The 20,569-nt window shown below is 38.8% G+C and overlaps 2 protein-coding genes across 3 annotated transcripts in view; both read right to left on the bottom strand.

Moving 5' to 3' along the window:
• LOC311630858 (testis-specific gene 10 protein) overlaps positions 1-20,569 on the bottom strand; it is an 86,055-nt gene that overhangs the window by 21,255 nt on the left and 44,231 nt on the right. For both annotated transcript variants that reach the window (XM_084900349.1, XM_084900348.1), the window contains 6 exons: positions 12,944-13,059; positions 11,173-11,327; positions 8,600-8,655; positions 7,331-7,499; positions 4,686-4,796; positions 1,932-2,117 (listed from right to left, as the gene is read on the bottom strand). In XM_084900349.1, coding sequence (XP_084756475.1) covers positions 1,932-2,117; positions 4,686-4,796; positions 7,331-7,499; positions 8,600-8,655; positions 11,173-11,327; positions 12,944-13,059 — 793 coding nt within the window. The remainder of the gene's footprint in view (positions 1-1,931; positions 2,118-4,685; positions 4,797-7,330; positions 7,500-8,599; positions 8,656-11,172; positions 11,328-12,943; positions 13,060-20,569) is intronic.
• The window catches only part of LOC311630856 (testis-specific gene 10 protein-like), a 220,543-nt gene that overhangs the window by 155,966 nt on the left and 44,008 nt on the right, over positions 1-20,569 (bottom strand). The window lies entirely within an intron of this gene.

The following is a 20,569-nucleotide window of genomic DNA, read 5'->3' as shown; positions in this document are numbered from 1 at the left end:
GAAATTATAAAAAAAACATCTTTCTGGTCTTGGGATAGTAAAGGATTTCCTAAAGAAGACATAAAATCATAAACCACAGGTAAAGCATTGACTAATACCAGCAGCACGGGAATTTAAAATTTCTATTTATATTGCAAGCACAGTGAAATAACAAGCTACAGATAAATGTTAATCTATTTAAAAGGATTATTATTTAGAATAGATTATACCTTTAAATAAATATGAAAAATATAAACAACTAAATAGAGAAGTAGGAGAGTTTAAGAAATTCATTCCAGCAAATGAAGAGAAAACTCATAAAAGAGTAATTCTGAATGGCTAAGAAATATGAAAAGACTTTCATTTTCACTTGCAATCAAGAAAACACAAAACAAAAAGTATGAAAAAATTAAATGTCTGATAATATCAAGTACTGATTCATATTTGAGAAAATGATAACTGCATGATTTCTGGTGGAAGAGTAATACTTTAGAGAGTAATCTGACAACACAAAGAATAGTTAAAATTGCACATATCTTGGATACAGTTGTTCCACTTTTAGTCATAAACCTACAGAAATAAATATCCAAAGAGAAACAAAAAAGGATGCTGTAGCATTTTATATTAAGAAAATGAAAACATGTCTGACCAGTTTGGCTCGGTGGATAGAGCTTCAGCCTGCAGACTCAATGGTCTCAGGTTCAATTTCGGTCAAAACCATGTACCTTGGTTGTGGGCACATCCCCATTAGGGAGTGTGCAGGAGGCAGCTGATCGATGTTAATCTCTCATCGATGTTTCTAACTCTCTATCTATCTCCCTTCCACTCTGTAAAAAAATCAATGAAATATATTTTTTTAAAAAGAAAATCAATAAAATATATATAAAAAAGAAAATGAAGACAATTAAACTTCCTTTAATATAAGAATAATTTTTAAAAAGAAAATATTTATACAATGAATATAGATACAACTGTTTAGATATACACTGTATAAAAATTAATAAATTTCAAAATAATATTGAACAAAAATGCAAGTTGCCAATAGATACCTGTAATATGTAATAACTTACAGTGCACAAAACAACTTTATGCATTACCTGAGGGTGAGAGATATGTAGAAAAATATAAACATATGCAAAAGAGCTATACAACCAGGAATCTTATACATGCCAAACACTAGAGAGGAAATAGGGGAAAAGATAAGAAGTTGGATCCTGTAATATTTTGTTTTTCTAAATAGAGAGAGACTTGAAGAAATTATGGCAAAATGTTAGCATCCTTAAACCTGTGAGGAGGGATATAAGCATGTCTTTTATATTACTTGTTTTTTGCACTTTTTCATATGTTTGTGATAGCTTCTATTTTTAAAAAAAAAATGCTAAAGGTTATTCTATTGGTAGTGCAGGTAATAAATTAGAAGAGAACCAGAGTGAGTACAAGAACAGTTATCAGGCTACAACTCACAGTATCTATATATATAAAAGGCTAAGCAACCTGCTGACTGGGTGACCATTTGGTAGCTATGACACGCACTGACCACCAGGGGGCAGGCACTCAATGCAGGACCTTTACAGAGTGCCTTCTTGCACTCTGGGACCCCTTGCTGGATGTTGGACTGCCACTTTTGGCCCAATCCCTGCAGGCCAGGCCGAGGGACCCCACCTGCCAGAGAGACCCTGCTTGCTTTGCTGATGCCCTCCAAGCCCCAGCACTGCCCCAGATGCAGCCAGCCAGAGAGGTTGGCTCCAGGACATATTTGATCCCTCTCGCTCAGTCCCACCCCTCTGGCCACCTTCAAATTAAATGTCCTTTCAATGTGCACCAATCCATGCACCAGGCCTCTAGTATTTAAATAATTTAAGTGTTTGCTTATATATTTAATTTATGGAAAGTCAAACTACAGTTTTCAAAAGGATGCAGAATTTACTACAAGCACACTTTCCCAAACTCACCTGCTCGACCTCTCTACCGAGGGCATCTACCTTTTCTTTTAATCTGTTCCCCTCTGCCTCAGCAGTGATAAGTTCTAATTTGAGGGCATTATTATCTGCCTCTGCTTGCCGGGCCTTATTTTCCCAGTTTTCAGCATCTTCATTGGCTTTTCGGAGTTGGTCCATCATTTGTTGGTTCTCAGATTCCTGAAAAGCAAATCTTAGGTAGTAGAATTATGGGTACAGCCTCTCCTAACTGCTCTCTATCCTTGTGATTTTCTTACCCATCTGATTTATTCTTCCCAACATCTCCAGAATAATCTTTCTAAAAGGTAATTCTTCAAATGACTTCTGTTTAAACAAAAGCTTCCTGAAAATGGCATTCAAACAAGTCCTTCTTCCCTCTCTGCTATCACCCACCTATACACGTCACTCTCGCTACAGGACACACTACTCCCCCTAACGCCTTTGCTGATGCTGTCCCCACCGCCTGGGGTGCCATTCTGTTTCCTTTCAGTTTTCATCTCTGGCACCTCTGCACCGAGGACACTGCATGCTGAATGGAGGAGTGAATGAAGAATGCACCTGACAGTTCTTACTAGGCCACCCGTGCTTTGTGCTCTCTGGGGAAGGGGTGCCTGGATCCATCCAATGGTGCTGTGAAATGAAATCCTCCTAGCATGCCAAAAGCTAAGAGAAACCTGATGTGTGATGTCTGAAAACACAACTCCAGAATCTAAAAGCCCCAATCCTTAATGTGACAGGGTAGGGAGAAGAGGGGGGCTGATTTACACTAATTCAGAGTTAACTATGCTCAATGTTGCTAAGATATTCAGTTATTCATTTTCTGTCCTGTTCCAGAATAGACTTAAATGGATCATTGGGCTACATCTGCTGACTGCCCCGGGTGTTCTTCCCAGTTACAGCGGGGACAGAGACTAGGAGAGGTTGAGTAGCCCACTAAGTCCATGCCATTAAGGAGAAGAGGAGTCAGACCTTTCTGACTCCAGAGCTCTGTCCATTCGTGATATTACACGCTGGCTTCTAAAATCAAGAAGTGTGGAAATGCCTGCTTTGTCAGTGTAAGCTCGCTGCTCTATTGCCTGAAAGCAAGGATAGCAATTTAGGAGTCCTTAACACCAGTGGTTCTCAACCTTTCTAATGCCACAACCCTTTAATACAGGTCCTCATGTTGTGGTGACCCCCAACCATAAAATTATTTTCATTGTTACTTCATAACTGTAATTTTGCTACTGTTAATGAATCATAATGTAAATATCTGTGTTTTCCGGTGGTCTTAGGCTCTACAGCAGTGGTTCTCAACTTTGGGTCAGGACCCACAGGTAGAGAACCACTAGCAGGGTCACCTGAGACCATCAGAAAACATAGATATTTACATTATGATTCATAACAGTAGCAAAATGAGAAACTGTATTAAAGGGTCATGGCATTAGAAAGGTTGAGAACCACTGCCTTATACTCACTATCTCTCAACATCCTAAACATGCTCTACATTTGTTTGTGGACTGATCCTCCTTCCTATATAATAAAAGTGATATGCAAATTGACCATCACTCCAATACACAAGATGGCTGCCCCCATGTGGTCAAAGATGGCTGCCCCCATGTGGACACAAGATGGCCAGCAGGGGAGGGCAGTTGGGAGGGACCAGGCCTGCAAGGGACTATAGTTGGGGGTGATCAAGCCTACAGGGAGGGCAGTTAGGGGTGACCAGGCTGGCAAAGGAGGGAAATTAGGGGCGACCAGGCCTGCAGGGAAGAGCAGTTGGAGGGAGGGGACCCAGGCCTGTAGGAGAGAGCAGTTGGGGGACCAGGCCTGCAGGAGAGGTCAGTTAGGGGTGACCAGGCCTGCGGGGGGGGTGGGGGGGGGAAGCAATTAGGGGCAAAAAAACTGGCAGGGGAGCAGTTGGGCATCAATCAGGCTGTCAGGGGAGTTGTTAGGGGGTGATCAGGCTGGCAGGCAGAAGCAGTTAGGGGCAATCAGGAAGGCAGGCAGGCAAGCAGTTGGGAGCCAGCAGTCCTGGATTGTGAGAGGGTGGAGGCTGGGCCGAGGGACACCCTCCCCCATGCACAAATTTAATGCACCAGGCCTCTAGTATGAAATAATATGTTAAATAAAATAAACAGATTTTCTTGGGGTTTCTATTAATGGTTTCAGTGGTATGTAGGTAACAAACACTACACCTATTATAATCCAATTAAACTTTTTAATCAACCAAACTACACTATTTTAGATAACATTTTACTAAATGGACACATCTAATATCATTCATCAAGGCTTCTGTTTATTCCAGGATTGTCACACATGCCCTGAAATTTCCTTTAAGCATCCACACACCTGGTCAAATGGCTACTGGCAGAGAAGTGCCTTCTGATCCTAAGAAATAAATGGACCCATCACAGTGTGATCAATTCTGATCTGCTACACAATGTGGAGCCTCTTTTGTCCAAGTTTGCACCTGGAATCTCTACCATTTTCAAATATGAATGAACCAAAGTTGATTCTGGCCCCCTGCCCTTTGCCAGTTAGGAGGATTTTACATGTATCTAGAATGGCTGAGTAGCAAGCTAAGAGGGGCATATTCTTGAGTTACCTTTCTGGACATTGGCGATGTTAACTCATCATTGACAACACTAAAATAAGCTGTGCATTAAAAGAAGACTTCTTTCAGTTCTCCCCATGAGTGTAACTGGTCAGTAACTTTATTGAAAACTCAGGTATCATGAGAAAGGAGGGGAAAATGTATATACGTACTTCAGACTTTAATATATTTTTCAGCTTGTTAACCTCCAAATTAGTATCTTGGACCTTCTGTTTTATATCATTAAGTTCATTATGCGTATCACTCAGTTGTTTAGCCAGGGCCTATGAGAAAAAAGTAGCTAAAATTGACTAAAAAAATTAAAAAATTAAAAATGATATATTTCTAAATCATCATAAATTTTTAAATAATTATTACAGTTAATATGCCTAATATATAAAGCTCATATAAAAACAGGGAGAAAATATGAGTCCAAATTGTAAATAGGCAAAGAACCCAAACAGATAATTCATAAAAAGGAAGCACAAATGGATAATACTTTAAAAAGTTAAAAATTTACTAGTAATCAAAGAAATGCTAATTAAGACAATGAGATACTATTTGCCTATTAGCAAGTATTTGAAGCTATTTTGTTATGGCAAAGAATGGGCATTTCCATGTTATCATTGGAGTAAATGTAATTTTGCAATCATCAAATCTGTGGTCTGCTAACGGGTGATGTATAAATATGTTGCTATTTGTTGAAGATGAGAGATGTAAAATTATGTATTCACTATATTTGAAAATGTCCACCTAATTTAAAAAAAACTTCATAATCTGTGATTTAACTTGAAATTAAATCTAGCAAAATGTAATAAAAAGTAATGTTCATTAAGGCATTATTCGTTATGGCAACAATATTTTATTCACATTGAGTGATGCAGCAAATAATAGTATCTATATAATGATAAGACCACATACAACATTATGCCTCTATAAGAAATGCTTGAAGTAATTTTTAATAACAGAGGAAAATGTCATCAATAGTTAGTGAAAAAATACTAAAAATACTTCATCCCAATTTGTTAAAAATTGGGGTACTATGGTAGGATTCTGTTTTCCACATCTTCTGTGATAGAGTTCTTAATCTCTGGTCCAAAGAAGGATCCATCTTTTACCCTTGGGCCCATGACCCAAACGAACTACTCTTGAAGATATGAAAATTGTTGTGATACCAATTTTCTTCTAATTGTACAAAATGTTTATAAAAAATTTAAAATGCAGGTAAATGCTTATAATATTCCTACAAAATATTTATAAAATGATTATGCTGGACTCTCTGATAAGTGCTTTCTAGGTATATTCTCACTTACTCCCCATGTTTACAGATGATGAATTGAGATTTGGAGAAGTTAAGTGATATTATCACACAGCCAGGCAGGGGGATTCAAACTCTTGTGAGTCCAAACCACTCCTCTCTACTGCCCCCTCATGTAGAAAAACGATTATGTAAAGGGGCATGTGGTTTTATTTCAGCTACATAAAAAGTTCATGTAAAATAATAAATATTTAAAAAATACATTGGAAATCATTACAAAATATTTTTAAAATACACTGAAAATCAGTACAAAATGTGTTTTTAATCTAGTTTTTCATAAATATAGGTCTTATTTTCCTTTAGCCTATTTGCTGTAGGTACAGAGTACACAAAATTATAAATTCACATATTAGTTTTCATTGCTATTCATTAACTTTTAAAAATAAAGTTTATTCTAGAATACTTTTAAATATACAGAAAAGTTGTGAAAATAGTAGAGAGAGCCCACATACACTCTATATTCAGTTTCCTCTTTTGTTAACATCTTACATAAGGGATTCTTATCACAATTAATGAACCAATATCAACAAATAATTAACTGAAGTACATATTTTATTCAGATTTCTTGCATTTCTTTATTTACTACTCTTTTTTATTTTTATTTTTATTTTTATTTTTTTTGGACAAAGAGAGAAAAGGGAGAGTGGTTGGGGAATATCAATTTGTTGTTTCACTCATTTATGCATTCATTGGTTGATTCTTGTTTGTTCCCTACCAGAGAATTAACCTGTAACCTTGAATTGTCTGGTCAAGACTCTAACCAACTAAACTGCCCAGCCAGGGCCCAGACTTCTTTCATGTTTATGTGCTAGTCATTTTTGTTACAGGATTTCATTATTCATTTAATTTTGAAAATAGTATTTTAACATATCAGGCAATTTTTCATAATTAACAAAATGTATCTGTATCTATTCATATAAATTTAAAATTTTTAACAGTTAAAATACAGACTTTTATGATGCAAACAAAACATGGAGAGTGACAGTACATGGGGGATATCATTTGGACTGAAGAATTTCCACTGGGGAGGAAAGCTTCCAAATAGAATTATTTTTAATGGTGAAATTAAAATAATGATATTGGAAATGAGAAATGTAGATAAAGTATATTGATGTAGGGAGAAAGTTATTATAAAAGAAATTTTCCCGAAAAGATTTAGTGCTAAAAAGAACCAAAAAATGTGGCATAGTTCATACACTCATACTTAGAATAATAGTCCCTGAAGTAACCTACCATTTCTTAAAAGTTTCTGAAGCTTTTATCTACATTTGTTGAGTACTTCTAAGGTTGAATATACACCTATCATATTCCCTGCTCCCTCTCTCCTTAATATTTAACATTTTATGCCTGAGAGTCTCATTTAGAAATTAAGTGGCATATTGTGTAATAGAGGTAAAAACGGCTGCTTCCAGAGCCTGAGCTTTTCTACAGAACGGAAGGAGAATCGCGCCTCAGAGGAAACGTGTTTTCTTGGAGAAAAAGAGACTAGGACAAATATACCTGGTTCTCTTGTTTAGCTTTAGAAAACTGTTCTTGGAGATTGTTATTCTCATGAGCCAAGATATCTCTTTCCCTGGCGATTTGAGCCAATTCGTCATTTGTTTCATCCAACTGCCTGCGCATCCTGGAAATGTCTTGTTCACACATAATTAGCGCTTCAGTAGACTGTCTATTGCACAAATCAAATAGTACGTCAGAAGGGACATTTTGCCAAAACAGAAAAACAAATTCTCACATGACAGAAGATGGACAGTTAGCATAAAAACATTTGAAGAAGTTTTAAACCCATTTAAATTTATATGAATAAATACTGTGAAAATAGTGCATTCCAGTTTCTCTGTGTTGCCAGCATTTCACTATGGAAAAAGGATGCTGAATATACATAACAGTCTAGGTATTACCTAAGTATTTCAAAACTTCTGACATTCAAATATAAGAAAGCTTTCCTCTGACCTCTAGCTGCCATGGCTTAGTCTCCTTTGCAGGTTCCTCTTCCTCTGCCCTCTTAAGATGTAAGCGTTCTGAGGGCTCAACTCTTAGTCTCCTGTTTCTTACTCTCTGCCATCGCTCAGACAAGTACTACTCATATCGATGGCTCCCACCCCATCTATACCCTGAAGACTCTGAAATGATTACCTCCAGCCTTGGCCTCCTCCGTAGTCTCCAGACTCTCATATTTAACTGCGTATGAGACAGATATACAAGGTCTCAAAGGCTCTTCCAATTCAGAGGAAAGCCGTCGCTTTCCATAGTCTCTACACATCCAGTATTCATCCCTCAAAACCTGGCATTTTCCTATATGTATTTTTTTCCTCTGAAGCACCTCACCCCTGACCACACTCGCCAATCCCAATCTGTCATCATTCTTCAGTGTGGGTAATCTTTCTCACACAACATTCTCCTCAAATCCCTTAATGATTTCTTATTTCCCAAAGGATAAAATCTAGACTCATTTGTCTATAAGTCAGGCCTCTGTTTTTAGCCTTTCCTCCCTTCACACCTCCTCTCTCACTTTGGGTTCCAACACTCACCTACTTGCATTCACCAGGCTCTTGAACTTTATGTGGTCTGTGGTTCTCTGCTGTCCTTTCCTTGGCAGAGGCCATATCCTCTTTTACTTCCCTACACAGTCTTAGGCCTCCTTCCAACATCAGAAAGGGATCACCCTAAATGTAACCCTAAGCCCCCGTTTCTTACAATCTTTGTACCTAACATAGCACCTTGCCATAATAAATATGTACTCAAATTCCTGTTGGACGAGTGGTTTACCTTGATGCCTGTTCCATCTCAGCAATGATATTCTTCATGCCTGAAATGGTCTTTTCCTTGAAAAGTAATATAAGTATGACATAAAAATTATCTTAAACTGTTATTTCTGTTAAAACCGAATGAACAAAAATCAATTTTCCCCACCCTTTTTCATTTACATTTGGGTTTAAACATTTATGCTCTATTCATCTTTCCTACACGTTAAAATTAAAGCCTACTATATCAATGCCAATATTTGTACTAGACAAAAACAATCCATTATGCTCATTAAGACTACACTCGGGTGTACTGATATGAGATCAATGTGTCAAATGCTGTCAGGCTTTTGCTGTCCCCCAACACCAGAGCCTCCAGAGCGCTCTGTACTGGAGGCAGACCAGTGGTTTGCACCCGGGCGTTCTCCATGGGGAGCAGACGGATTCGCTTTCTCAGGCCACGTTATGAAACCCAGGAAAGTGAATAAAAATAACTTTAGCCCTACCCAGGTGGCTCAGTGGATAGAGCATTAGCCTTCGGACTGAAGGGTCCTGGGTTTGATTCCAGTCAAGGGTACATGTCTAGGTTGTGGGCTAGTGCAGGAGGCAACCGATCAATGATTCTCTCTCATCATTGATGTTTCTATCTCTCTTTCACTCTCCCTTCCTCTCTGAAATTAAATATATATACTTAAACTTCTTAACAGTTATCAATAACATCTTCTAAAAGCTGTTAAAATGGAATTACTTATAAAAGTATATTTTTAGTTAGATGTCAATTAAATAAGGAGGTAAATATTAGACCTAGAGCAAAAAGTGAATAAAATAAACTACTGATATTCTCCTTTTCAGGTGTGGTGAGGGAGATTCAGGAGTCAGTCAAGGCTGAAATAGGTATGCTTATCTTCATGCCATCAATACTATTCCCACACTTCCTCCTTTGAAAATGCTTGTTGATGGTGAAATGGTTAAAGATACTATTCACAGACACTTTGGCTAACATTAGTCCTGTTCTTTCACTAAAAAACTACCGTGTTTCCCCGAAAATAAGACATCCTCCGAAAATAAGACCTAGCTCATGGAAAGATAACACATCCCCTGAAAATAAGACCTAGCGCAACTTTGGGAGAAAAAATTAATATAAGACACTGTCTTATTTTTGGGGAAACAGGGTAGATTTCACTTTGCCCTTTGAAGTTTGAAATTCTAAGTAACCAAGGCAACAAGTTGAAAACCTAAACCTATATTTCCAACCAGTTCAGTTCCTGTTCATCAGGATGGTTTAGTCGTGTGTGCATATGCATGGTATATGTCATCTCCCTTTATTCATGTGTCCCTCTCCAGAATATTTCTTTTAAAAAAGAATTTAATTATAATGCTTTGTTTACATGCTTTCATTGATTCACTGTATCGATGATGATATTCTACACTCAACATTACATTTTCAAATTTATTGCTTACCTATCCATCTCATTTTTTTTGCCATCTGCCCTACCCCATGCTTACCTCTCTGCACTCTATGCTCTGGGATTATAAACTATCAAGAAACCCTGTGACACTCTCTGGTGAATGCCACTGGGCTCTCCTAAGTTGCTCTACCCGTCTGGGTTTCCTTTCTCTAATAGGTATCTGCCTGTCTGAATCACCCTTCCTCTCACTTAGCCTTTCTCTAAGTCTCTTCCTGGCTAGTTCCTAGTCAATTTTCAGGGCAGTCCAGGTACTATCATCTCCTGGAAAGCTTTCTAGATCTTCTCCTCTCCTAATCCAACCTGCAGGTTAAGTCAACTGTGCTTCTGCCAGACTGCACATTGTGCATACACAGCACATTCTATCATAAAGTACCTTTACTTATCTGTCTCCCAATTATACTGCAGGCTTTGGAAGGCGTGTCCACTCTTCTTCAGTTTCTAACATAATATTCCTGGTACTTGTCAATATATGTTTGTTTTATGGGTGAATAGATAAATGAATGAATTAGTTCTTTTAGAGAGGGGCAAGGCCTTATTCCAATGATGCTGCTTTGCTTATGACATCTGTGGGAAATAGTTTTGGAACTGCCTTCAGAACCACTTTACAAGCAAAAAAAAAAAAAAAAAAAAAAAGGGGGGGGGGGGCGGTAATGAATATTTTCCTGCCATTTTGGCTACAGCTTTTATGTTGTTGTTTGAACAGTAAAAAATGAGGGAGGGACATTATCACCCAGCTTTACTTACCAACTCCATATGGTCTAGTCTCAATGGCTAAGCACGATGTAAAAACCTGCATCTAGTTCTGAACACAATTACAAAGGCAGTTTTAATGGAATAAACATATTGCCTCCCACAGTGGCTTTCTGGAGATATAAGTTCTTGTGTGCTTTTAAAAAGAAATCAGTCTCACTGCTTTCTTTTTCATTTGAATATTTGATATCTGAATTAGTTGTCAGCGTGTTAACTGCACAGTGATGAGAGAAAAAACACATTTTTAAGACTATACTGAAATATTTCAAAATCACATTTTAAAGTTTCAGCTCTCTAGAAAAAAACTTGAGAGAATCCTATTATTTTATTCAGATTCCAGTGCAAACACTTCTTTTAAACCACAGTTCTCAGAACATACTTTCATTGCCAAACTTTCTCCAAGGGATGCGATATTCTCAGACTTTTTATCCAAGCATGCTTGCAGGCATTCCTTTTCTTTAACCAGATCATTGAGGGTTGCACCAAGGATGCTGATTTCTTCTCGCTGGGCAATGCTTTGCCTTGTAAAATTATCTAAGTATGTAACATAAAGGCATTTTTAGTCAAGATAAATTTTTCCATTTCAAGTGTATTGAAATACTTTTCAAAGTAATTTTTCCCATATTACATTCAATGCCTAAAATTAAGTATAGTATCCCAAATAAAAACATGGCTTTTGTTGTTAGTGATTAAAAACTAAGATGAATCATGAAATTCTAAATGACTCAAAAATGTAAAAGTATAATTAACACATTTTGGAGGGGCAGACTATAGGTGGATGAAGTTGGGTGGAATAATGAAACCACCATTACCCCTTCCCCAATTTTCCCTCTCTCTAAACTAGAATCATTGTTGCATATAAGTTGGTAAAAGATCTTAATAAAATATTCAATTAAGTAAACATTCAATTGTAGTTCAAAACTATATTACAGCTAATGTTAACAATATTCCCTCTGTTTAAAAATGGGCTCTGCTCTACTCCTAATCAAAATTTTACTTTACAGCCCTGCCTCAGTGGATAGTGTTGGCCTGCAGACTCAAGGGTCCTAGGTTTGATTCCAGTCAAAGGCATGTACTTTAGTTGCAGGCACATCCCCAGAAGGGGCTGTTCAGGAGGCAGCTGATTGATGTTTCTCTCTCATTGATGTTTCTCTCTCTCCCCCTCTCTTCCGCTCTGTAAAAAATCAATAAAATATTCTATATAATAAATAGGTGATATGCAAATTGACCATCACTCCAACACACAAAATGGCTGCCCCCATGAAGTCAAAGATGGCCACCAAAAGATGACCAGCAGAGGAAGGCAATTGGGAAAGACCAGGCCTGCAGGGAAGGGCAGTTGGGGGTATACAGGCCTGAGGGGAGGGCAGTTGGGGGTGACCAGGCCAGCAGAAGAGGGCAGTGAGGGATAATCGGGCCAGCAAGGGAGCAGTTAGACATCGATCAGGCTGGCAGGGGAGTGGTTAGGGGGTGATCAGGCTTGCAGGCAAAAGTAGTTAGGGGCAATCAGGCAGGCAGGCGGGCAAGCAGTTGGGGGCCAGCAGTCCTGGACTGTGAGAGGGGTGTCTGACTGCCCAGTGGGATCAGGCCTAAATGGGCAGTAGTACATCCCTCAAGGAGTCCCACAATGGAGAGGGTACAGGCTGGGCTGAGGGACCGCACCCCCCCAATGCATGAATTTTGTGTAACAGGCCTCTAGTATAAAATAAAATAGAAGTTTTACCTTACAGTTTTAAAAATGAGTAAATTATGACCATATTTTCGTAGAGATCACTGGCAACTAACATAAATAGGAGACTTTATAAAAATAATTTTCTCTATAAATCCAAGAAATATCATAGATATAGTCAAATATATGAACACTTTCTAATGATAGTAATATATATTCATTACTTCGTTTCATTACAATAGCTTAATATCACATAAAAACTTGTAATTACTTCACTGAAAAATTTGAAGCCATGTCTAAGTATTTATAATCCTAGATCTAAGTAAAAAGTTTACTATCAAAGAAAAACATATTTCCATGATCGGAATCATAAACTTTTAATTGAAGGGCCTATCTCCAAGTTTATCTTGTTATAACTGAGAGAAGAAAGCTTTTTTCTAGCAGATGTAAAGAAAGTAGTATCAGGAAAAAAATAACTCACCAATTTTTTCATCCAAGCACATAATTTTCTCCTGAGTAAGCTGAAGCTCATATTTTTTCTTAGCAAGGTGCCGCTGAGTATCAGAAAGGTCTTTTTCTGTATTTTCATATAAAACTCTGTAAACATTTTATTATCAACCTCTTAGTGTATTTAAATCTAAAAACTTAAAGAACACTAATAAACATTTTTCTTTTTAGTATCTTCCTAAAGCCACATTATAGGAAGTTTAAAGAATAAAGGGTAAAAAGGGATCCTCAATCCACCACTCCAATATAAGCTACTATTAGCATTTTGGTGTTCATTATTCAATGTTTTTCCATATTTTTCATATCCAGTGTTATAATATTTTAAAGTTACCATACTATAAATTTAAAAAATTGAATCCGATTTTTTCACCTATACGTAATCTTTAATAATTTTCTGTCTATAACACAGTCCTCCAAATCATCGTTTTTTGCCTAAAAAAATTATATGAGCTATAGCCATTTACTTTTAAGTAAATATAAACATTTACTTCAGTATTTTATTACTATTAGGCATTTAGATTCATTGTCACTATTATAAATAAGTCTATACTGAACATCATTTCATTCATTCCACATTTATTAAGTGTCTGATACATATCAGGAACTAGATGTTTAGGAACCTATAGCAAACTTGGTAGGCACCAGTCTTGCCCTCATTGAATTTAGTCAATAAAGAAATAAACAAAGTATATAATTTATGGCATTTTGGAATAGATTATCTGGAAGTCTTCTAATATAAAGAAGAATCCTACAATATAAAGAAGCATCCTTTTATATGTATAGCTAAACTTGTAAGAATTTGTAAGGGAAGCCCCCTGGAGCCAAATTAGAACCATAAGACTATGAACTGATGTTATGCTACAATAGATATGACTGGAGTTTTCCTGTCTCAATAAGGAGGAATATAGGGGGCAATCTGGGGGTGGAGGGGTAGCAATCTGAATCTGTGCCAGTGACTGGTGTCCTAGCCCACATTCTGGTTAGCCTATAATTAAGTCACTGCCCCTTCCTTAGGTGATAATCTATTTTCCTAAATGCTCCCAGTTTACAAGGGCCACAAACCAAGAATTTAACAGCTTAGCCAGAGGGGAGGTCACTAGCACCACCCAGGCCAGGCCTTCAGCTGTAATCTTACTTCCAAATTCTAACTTACTAGGTAGGACTGCAAAAGCCTGAAAGTAAGGAAAAAATGAATTTAGGAATATATATATAAGGAGTAATCTCATTGTATAAATTGTTCAGGCTTTGGATCTTTGAACAGCCTGAGCCAGCATCTCTGCTTTAAATAAGGGTTTTTCCTGCATGTCCAAGCACTTGTAGTGTATTCCCAGTGGCCTGGTAAATTCTGCAACATAATTTCGTTCCCTGACCAAGTAACACACAGCCAAGTTGCCCCTTTGATGCACCCCTGCACAAGACCAGCGGGTGGGCCCCTCTCAACTGAGCCCCTGATGATGGAGAGGTGCGTCTTCAGTGACGTACTGGGTCCCAGTCCTCATCGGGCCTGAGTGACCTGGACCCCCACTCGAGACCCAGTGTACTCCAAGGAGGACAGGAAAGCCCTTTCTGGAACCAGACATCTGACCAGTGAGTTTTCCCCCAGGGAACCAGTTCAAGTTCAGGCTTGTCATTTGGGACAGAAGTGGCTGATCACCACTTACCCAAAATATTTGCCTCAATTCAGGGACTTTCCGTGGGTGGAACTCAAAGCTTGGACTGGTTTGTGAACGTGAATGTAAGAGTCTGCATGAAATGAGTTACCTTGTGTTGTCCCATGTCTCTGTTAACTGGGAGGGATTACATGGTTTAACTTCAAACATGGGAAGTAGTTTCTCTAAACCCATTATCTTAGAATGTATGCTAAAGAATTTTAAGAAGGGCCCAGATCGATGCCTGCAATGCAGATTCCTCTCTGTGAAATCAGGGCCCCAGCTTATGGCAGAGTTAGGAAACAGAAATTCCTGGCCTAGGAGATACAGTCTCCCAAAGTAGTCTATTGGGGAGAATGCTGAGATTCTGGGGAGAGGTAGTTCCTGAACCAGGGACAGAAGACATTGCTCTTGATATTAACTTTTAGTGTGTGCACACGTCTGTATGAGAGTGTTTGTTGATATTTTATGTCTCTTTGTTGTTGGTTTAAAGATGGGGCAAGTCCTGTTTTGGGGAAGCCCAGTTGTATGTGGTGAGGCTGAACACATGACAGAGATTAAAGAATGTCCCAGCAGCTGCTAAAAATCCTTATTCTTGGTGACTCTTACTGCTCTCCCTCTGTTACATCGGCTGCCAGAAACTCTTAGTGAGATCCCTGTATATCTACAATGTAATTTTGGCTTTCTAATTTTTAGGGACTTTAGTTTGCTCTTCCCTCGTTTATGAATATAAGAAACTCTCTGTGTAGGCTTTGTGCCACTCAGAACCAAAGGTCATTATGCTGTGCTGCATTAAAGTTTTAAGATTCTAATTTGAAAGTGTAAAATTTGTGAAGGCTGCATATATGTTAACCCAAGGAAGTTTAAACAAAGGCCAGACCAATAGGTAATTTTGTGCCTGCCTGTGACGTCACAAATCTGCCCAGGCTGGCCGAAATGGAACTGAGGGGAGGTCACTATGAGGACGTCATAGCTTTACCACTTCTGCACCCTTGGGGGCAAGGCAGCAAAGGAATGGGAGGGCAATAGGTGTGTCTTCCCAGCGTTTTCTCTATAACATTCAAAGTATATTCTGTACTTCTGTAGCATTATTAGAATATAACATTAGCCATATTTAAAAAGATTAATTCTGTGGTCAAGACCAAATTTTTAATGTTAAAATCAGTTTAAGTCTTGATAATCTTTAAATTGGGTATTTATGTGACAAATAACTTTGTGACATCTCAAGGGCCCTGAGATAACACAAAGATCTACTCTCTTTCCCTAAAAAGAAATATTTTGAACTAAATTAGACCAATACAATATACTCTAAATTACATAAGGAAATAAGCTCTGCAGGCTGGGTTGGGCAACAAGTTTAATGCTTTCATGATAATGGGCAGTTCTTGTATGAGGATGTACCACATTTCATGGATGATTCCCAGGTCCTGGGGGCATGACTCCTGGGCAGATTAGTACGTCCTTTCTTTGAACAGAAAGGGCAATCATGTTTAACAGCATAAATAATGTTTCCCATAACTATAATTGGTTCCCAATGTTCTGTTTTTCCCCAATACTGGGAGGAACAGATCTGTAGAAGTACCCTCTGGCTTGGAGCAGGGCCACTCCTGGTTTTATAAGGAAAATAAAATACAATGGTACTTTCACACTGAGTTACTCCCTGTTACAAAATTGGTCAAGAAAATGCTTTTGGTAATAATTGGGTTTAAAATTTCAAAGTTGTTAAGATATAATAAATAGATGTAACTAAAATGAAAGATTTGTGATAAAGCTTTTCAGTAATAATTATAAATATGTTAATAATAAAAGTCCAGTCACTCAACAGATTGACTGTACTCTCTGTTGGAGGAAGGGGCCAGTCATCCTTCTCCCTGTAAAAGTAGAGAAGCCTAAAAGAGAACATGGGCAGACAGAGAAATGAGATCCCTTGTCCTGCCTTCTCTTCCCTATTTGACGAGGAGACAATCTGAGGGAACAGCCAAGACGGTGATTTACAATCCCAGCCTCTCCCTCATCCAAGGCCTCTGTGCCACCTAAACCAGCTTTTCTGGTTGTAAAAGTAGTTGGAGCAGTGGAAAAAAAGAGTTAAAACCTCTCCTGGAAGACCAATGTGGCTTAGATGACCAGCTGCGCCCATTTTTGGGCCCACAAGTGTATACGTAGACCCAAGTTAATGTCTATCTTGGGAATACTATTCTCAGGAAAAGAAGGGGGAGTTAGTTGAGGGCTGGCTATGGCTATCTGGGAAAGGGAGCACCTGGCTGACCCTGGTGTGCTTTAGTAGATATAAAATTTCAAACCTGGGAGCTCCAGTGGGACCTTAACAAGACCCATAGGGACACATGAGAGACCTCACAGGAGACTAATAATTAAAGGGGTTGAGGAAGCAGTTCCCTGGTCTCAGAACCTCAATAAAGTCTTCCATATTCAGCAAGGCAAAGAAGAAGGGCCTCCCAAATTTTATTAAGACTAAAAGATCAAATGGGAAAGTACTCTAGGCCAGACCCCAAGGACCTGTTGGGCCAAGATATATTCCTCCTCATTCCCTCCTCTTGATCCTCAAGCTGATTTTCAGCTTTTTAGATTCAATTGGAGACTCAAAGCTAGGGAATAGGGTGTTCAGCAGCTGGAGCCTTTTTCATCTTCATCACCCAATAGATTTGTAATGGCAGTCTAGAGATCTGGTCTGCAGTAACATCGGGGGCTTCAGGACTTACTGATTATTAATTATTCTAAAACCTGTTGGCTCTTTTAGAAAAAGGAATAGAGAATCTACACAGGTTTCTTCATTTCTGCCTTCAGAGCTATTGGCGTAGTGAGAAGCGTATCTCAGGATCCCATCTCTCCTCCAGTTGGCCCATTGTCCTTGCTCTGCTCATGTCTGTCTAACTGCCTAACACATCTCCTCAAGTATCTTGGCTCTGAATTCTTTCAGGGAAAGTGGGCATCAGTGGGCTCCTCTAACTGCTGCCATGCTGAGGAGGGGCAAAGTTCTCTTTCAGAGCCAAGAGATCCTTGCTCTCTGTCAAAGGGACGATGAGGCCTGAGCATAGAAGGAGGTGGCTTGTGATGGAGACAAACTGTGCTATAAAATTTAGTATTATTGAGCAATTAGGACAGCAAGAGTTAAAATAAATAGTCTGGTGGAAGGGAAAAGAAAACATTTCAGTTCTAATTTCTTATTGAAATAGATTTTTTTCCCTCAAAATCACTCATAATTTTATTAAATAGACAAATTAAGACCAAATTCTATTGCATTGAATTTGGCCTGATTGTTTGCATAAACACAAGAATAGTAACTGACTGCCTTGGCCAGAATTCCATGATTGAATCTCAATGTGCCCTTCGGGCAGAGAAGCCGTGCCAACCAGTTGCTGTTAGGCCTGCCTGCAATATCTGCTGGGTTAGGTAAATTCCTCACCAAGATCTGTACTTGCAGCTGCTCTGCCCGTGCCCATGCCCTAGGCTTAAAGGCCCATCTCAGCAGTCCTTCTCCTCACGGCCTAGAGTGCATTAGCGATCCGCAGGGACGCAGAAGCACCCTTGCTACCCCAGCTTCCACTCTGACCAACCAGCAATGGCAGGTTATGGGCCTGATGCTCCAGCACCAACCATTTTCAGGGCTACCAAATTCCACTTCTTCACTGCTGGTATTGGAAAGCAATTGACTTTGTATATTAACCTTGCATCCTACAACCTTGTTATTACTGCTTATTAGCTCCATATTTTTGTGGTCAATTATTTTGGATTTTCTACATAGAATATCATATTACCTGGAATAGATTGTAATATTGAAATCTCTTAGGCTGAAATACTTTTCAGGTTTTCTTTTTTTCTCATATGTATATTTAAGGCCATAAAATTTCCTCTGTTCATTTAGCTGTTGGCCTAAAACCTATATTTCTATACACACATATCTTATCTAGCTGATCCCATCTTCAAAATGTATGTGTAGCTGAGGTTTTCTACCACTTCTGTTACAATTTTGCTGATATTAAGAGATATTTTGGTAGGTAGAGAATGCTAAAGGTTGGGAATTATTTTTATTTTAACATTTGGATAATACTCTGCCACTATCTTTTGACATTCATTCTTTCTTCTGAGAAGTAAGCTCCAAATTTATTTTTCAAGTATCAGTAGCTTATACTTTATAATGCACTCACATTTATCACAGTTTTCCTATTTACATATAAAAAAGACAAAGTATTGCAAATAACCTACTTAGGAGCTGTAAAATCCGACTACATTCAATATAATTAAAATATTGTTCTCTCCCCCTGCCTCCCCACATCCCAGCTTTCTCTGTCCCTCACCACCCATGCCCCATCACCATGTGGTTGTCCCTGCCTTCCTGCCTCCTCCTCCCCTCGCTCCCTCAGCACCCCACTGTCGCTGCCGCTGGTCGCCTGCCATGTTTCACACCACCCCCTGATAGTCAGCACATGTCATAGCAAGTGATCAAACTCCTGTTCTCCCAGTCAAACTCTCAAAGGGACACTATGCATATTAGCCTTTTATATATATAGATAATCCTTCCCCCTCTCCTAACAAGCACACTAACAGGAGTCCAGGATAATCACATGAATTACAACTGAAAAAGCTGCAGGTTTCAGTCTTATTGAGGAGGAGAAGGTAGGGAACCTAAAGTCAAGAGGAGATAAAATTTTAAAAAAATCAGGACAATCGAGGAATCTGAAACCTCTGGAACCGACAGCTACACCAAACATTGAACACAACTCAACTATAGCCAAGTAACATAAACATTCACATTTAACCTCAATTAACCAATACCCACTACAATCAACAAAAAATTACAAGACATAAAAAATCATGCAAAAATAGAACCATGAAGGGTCAGAAACAAACTCAGATATTGCATGGAATGGGAAGTATCCAACCAAAAATTTTAAGTAACTATGATTAACTGCTTAGGGGCACTAATGGAAAAAGTAAATAATATACACTAAGAGATGTATAATGTAAGCAGAGAGACAGGAAGTCTGAGAGAATAACAAAGAAAGCTGAAAAGAACAAAATACTGTGACAAAAATGAAAATTGCCCTTGATGGGCTCATTAGTAGACTGAACAAAGTCAAGAATAAAACACTTAGCGTGGCCCAGAAAAAAACAAGATGGTGGCGTAGGTAAACACCTAAACTGCTGCCTCATACAACAATTTCAAAACTACAATTAAAAGACAAAACGGACATCATCCAGAACCACAGGAAGGCTGGCTGAGTGGAAATTCTACAACTAGAATGAAAGAGAAAAGCACACTGAGACTCAGAGGAGCTGCAGGAGACAGAGGTATTGAGACATGTGCACAGAGAGGGCGGGAAACTGAGTATGCAGCTGCCTTTCTCAAGCAGGATAGAGACAAAAGCTCCCAACTACACTGAACTACAGTTCAGGGTGAGACTCTGGGGACCCAGACTCATTCAAGGAGAAACTGTACTGTCTGGCAGTGGCTTTCTCTCAGAAGTACTTGCAGCAATTACCATGGGACACTAAGACACAGGGGCCTATTAGGGCAGGGCTGACAGGAAACCAATTCTGTCTGCTCCCCCCTGAGATTCTGCCCCATCCAAGCTGAGCACAGAGGCTTTTGCAAGTCTTGTCTTCTAAAGGTGTCTCCAGTACAGAAATTCTCCCATTGTAGACATAGCTGATCCTCACAGCCAATTGGCTTGGAGGTTAATTCTTCCTAGTGATACCAACAATCGAGGCTTAACTACAACAAGACTGTACACACAGTCCACAAAGGGATGCACCACAAGTGTCCACCATAGGTAATTGGGGAGGCTGAGCCACTGGGCCCTATAGGACACTTAGCACACAAAGCCACTCTATCAACATAGGGAAGCAGCCAAAATGCAGAAACAAAGAAACAGAACACAAATGAAAGAAATGGAGGAAAGCAAATGACTGGATAAAGAGTTCAGAACCACAGT

Source organism: Pipistrellus hanaki (assembly GCF_964339955.1).
Source record: "Pipistrellus hanaki genome assembly, chromosome: 12".
In the NCBI taxonomy this organism is placed as follows: domain Eukaryota; kingdom Metazoa; phylum Chordata; class Mammalia; order Chiroptera; family Vespertilionidae; genus Pipistrellus; species Pipistrellus hanaki.
The sequence above is the reverse complement of the archived record's forward strand: the minus strand, read 5'-3'. Positions and strand labels throughout refer to the sequence as shown.